Source organism: Pteropus vampyrus, unplaced genomic scaffold (assembly GCF_000151845.1).
Source record: "Pteropus vampyrus isolate Shadow unplaced genomic scaffold, Pvam_2.0 Scaffold79, whole genome shotgun sequence".
NCBI classification, from domain to species: Eukaryota; Metazoa; Chordata; class Mammalia; order Chiroptera; family Pteropodidae; genus Pteropus; species Pteropus vampyrus.
This window is the reverse complement of record NW_011888860.1, coordinates 6,821,995-6,825,532: the sequence shown is the minus strand read 5'-3', so window position 1 is coordinate 6,825,532 and position 3,538 is coordinate 6,821,995. Positions and strand designations below refer to the sequence as shown.

Below are 3,538 nucleotides of genomic sequence, written 5' to 3'. Positions count from 1 at the left end.
CCCAGTGAGGTCCAAAACCCACAGGGAAAAGCAGTGACTAGGCACACTCCTGTACCCCCTCCCTTCCAAGATCCACTTAAAAAGATACCGATTAAGTTTCGGGTGTATAAATAAAATTGTACACCCGAAACTTACTAGATTTTGTTAACCAATGTCACCAAAAAAAAAAAGGAAAAAAGAAAAAAGAAAAAAGAAACAAAGACACTATTTCTAGATCCTAAGCAAAGTTTTATTAAAAAATGAAATTCTGGTAAGGCAGGGCTTTTGTTTTGCTTTTAATTGACCAAATCTTGAGATTTGGCTTTCAGAGGAGGGGAAGGGAAAGAGAAATACAATGAAAAAAAAGTTCCTTCTCTGATATTTTTTAAAGCATCTGATATTTAAAGTTTTACTATTAGAACCATGATGCTTACAAATAACATAACACATGATAACTGTTAAAATACAACAATTTTTAAAAAAAGTTTCCTTTCCAGAGACATCAAATATAGATTATGTACATTTAATTATAAAGTGTACTAGGTGCTTGAAAAAAAAAAAAGAAGAAGAAGGAGAAGCAAAGCTGCCCGTCCCTGTGGACTGTCAACCCAATAGAGTTTTCCATGAGAGAAATAAGAGAAATAAACCACTTTTGTTCTCTGGTAAACAGTTAAAATCAGTATTTTAACTAATCCACAGACTGACTTCTCCACTGCTAAACAGGGTGGTCTGCCATCCATTCTTAGTATTTGCTTAGAGAATTCCAAGACTATGATTTCACTTACTCTCTTGATGATAAAACAAATACCATACCTGGGCAGAAGAGCAACATAGGTTGTGAGGACACAAACAAAGTAGAACACTGGATCCAGCATGCACTCCTGCATAATCCAGTAGGGGTTGGATGGTGGATTGCAAGTCACACACATGGCTCCAAAAGCCAAGGCAAAGAAAAAATAAGACAAGATGCTACCAACGATGACCAGCATGTGGATCCAAGTCTGCAAGACAAGAAAACAGAGGAAATGAACACTCATAGTTTTGCAGCCTGGCAAAATCTGCTGTGTTGAAGAGACAGCATGTCTAGGCAGTGGGTGAATGGTGTAACAAACCTCAGGGAATAAAACACAAAATACTGAAGAGCGAAGACAAGAGCATCTTTCAGGAATAGCTCATGTCACTGTTTAAATCCTGTAAAACTAAGTCAAATGCCAAAAGGTAATTCTGATGACCAGATTATTCTAATCATGAACCATGAGGTGCTTGGATTTTCTCCTTAATTTTTTTTCATATAGTCACTCATTGGTCTGTTTCATTAAGGTGATACCTTAATCCAGTGAATCTCAAAGTTTACCCATTCACTCAGGTTGTGGGCATTACTGTTGCTCACCAATGTCCTCACTCTTTTCCCCTAATCAGCATGTGAGAGGACTGTACTTCCCTATTCTCTTGAAAGTAATCATGGTCACATGTCTTTTCAACTTTTTAACTTTTAATATTTTTATTAGTTTTAAATTTTATTTTATTATTAGTTTCAAGTATACATGTCTTGCTTCGATCGTTGAAATGTGAACGGAAGAGATAAGCAAAACTTTCAGGTTAGAAGCACAGAAGAGCTGGCGTACAATTTTCTATGCTGTCTCCTTTTTTTCCATGTTGACTAAGAAGTTTCCCTTGTGGAAAATTCCAGATGGTACAGCTACAAGACACAGCCTGGGTCACAGAGCTATCCCTCAGGACAACTGCTTTAGAGCTGTCTAGAACCTGTTAACTTTAAAAATGCAAGAAATAAATCTCTGTATCACAGCCTAACTTAGCCACCTTCATATCCATATATAACCTGCAATATAACTTTTCTTAATATTTTTCTTCAAACTGGCTCACTTTTTATTTACTTTATTTAGAGAAAAAAAGCAGATACTACCTTTAATGTAACATTAGCATTACCTTTCATGATAGTGCTGAGTCTGGAGTCTGGTCTGTTTTTTTGTTTTTTTTTTTTACAAAGGTAAATTAGCAAGAGTTGTGATAAAACATAACTACACACAGAATTCCTCTTTGACATAATCCAAAGTATGATGAGATAATCACCTTCACATTATGTAGTGTTCAGTGTTAGTTAACGCAGCGTACAGTACCACTGACATCACAGTGTATACCACAGGGATGTATGTCGTACTTTTCGGGGAAGCATTGCCTTTAATTAATCTTTTTTTGTTTTCTAGGGGCATACTTTCAAACAAGATCCAATTTTCTCCTTTTTGTTTAACCTTGCAAAGTATTTCCCCATGGTCAATATCTTCACAGGAGTCACAAAGACTTTTAATTTTTTTATAAAATGTACAAACTGCTCAGAAAATGCAAGCTCAATCCTTAAGATCATCATTTCTCTAAAACAATGTATTTTTCTTTCTTTCTCCAATGGCCTTACTTTCCACTGAGCCCTACTGCCTGAAAGTTTTTCTAAGATGTACTTTTGGCAAGTGAGACAGTGCCTTGATGGAACTGGCACATTAGAATGAATTGATACAAGGAAGTTAAAGGGAAATGGTAAAAACCAACAAGGTGTGGGAGGTGGCAATGAGATTGTGAGCAAGAGGTGAAGGGAAACTGATGCATATTCTCAGAATGGTTAACTCTTATTGACAAGGGACCTTCAGTGGCCATGAGTGTGAGAAACAACTGTTTAATGATGCATCCTTTAAAAAGCAGCCACTGTTGTTCTTGGCACTTAGCTTTCACTCCCCTTCTCCTGAGTGAGGACACCCAGATTATGCACAGTCTTGGTAAGATATTGCTCCTCTAGCTAAATCCCATGATTGGAGCTAAGTAAATGTAATTCTGTCACCACAGACTAAACTTGGGGCACAATGAGGCAAGAGCAGAAAGAAATCTATTAGAGCCAGTTCAGAACACAGTACCATCCTGACAAGCCTGCCATCAGTTTCTGTTCCCTGGATCTCTGGATCTCCTGTGGTTCTTCAGGATATTTTTGTTTCATTTCGCCATGGCTCCTAATAACTTTTTCAATAACTTTTCCATCTGCTCAGGTTAGCCAGAACAGATTGCTGCTGCTCATTACCAGTAAACTCCAACTGACACACTTCATGTGTTAGATATTCTGGAACACTCATAAATGTCAGAATTTATGACACTTCCTTAGGCAATAACTACAAGTATCTACACAATTGCTTAACAATGAACTTAGATATTAAAACAATGCCAAATATTTTAGTTCTAGAATTCCCTTTATTTTCCTTACCTGGTATTTGCAGATATTAAGCTTTTACTACACTTTAGACTTGTAAGGTTTAATTATAGCAAGTTATAAGCAAAGCAAGGTATGCCAAAAATATTCAGCCCCACTTTAGAAATTATTATAAATAATTTTATAATATAATCTCATATAACATTTAAAACTATAACCTCATTCAGCTATTTCCTGTTTGAAATGCATCACTACGAGGATGGTAAATATACATCAAACATTGCTTAGTCATTTATCATTCATTTATCCATTCAAATATTTTTGGAGCACCTACTGTATGCCAGTCTTGTC

General features: G+C 36.2%; 1 protein-coding gene across 1 annotated transcript in view; it reads right to left on the bottom strand.

The window, feature by feature from the left end:
• Positions 1-3,538, bottom strand: part of ATP10D (ATPase phospholipid transporting 10D (putative)) — a 111,188-nt gene that overhangs the window by 6,857 nt on the left and 100,793 nt on the right. Inside the window, exon 22 of the mRNA XM_011362811.2 lies at positions 793-980. Coding sequence (XP_011361113.1) covers positions 793-980 — 188 coding nt within the window. The remainder of the gene's footprint in view (positions 1-792; positions 981-3,538) is intronic.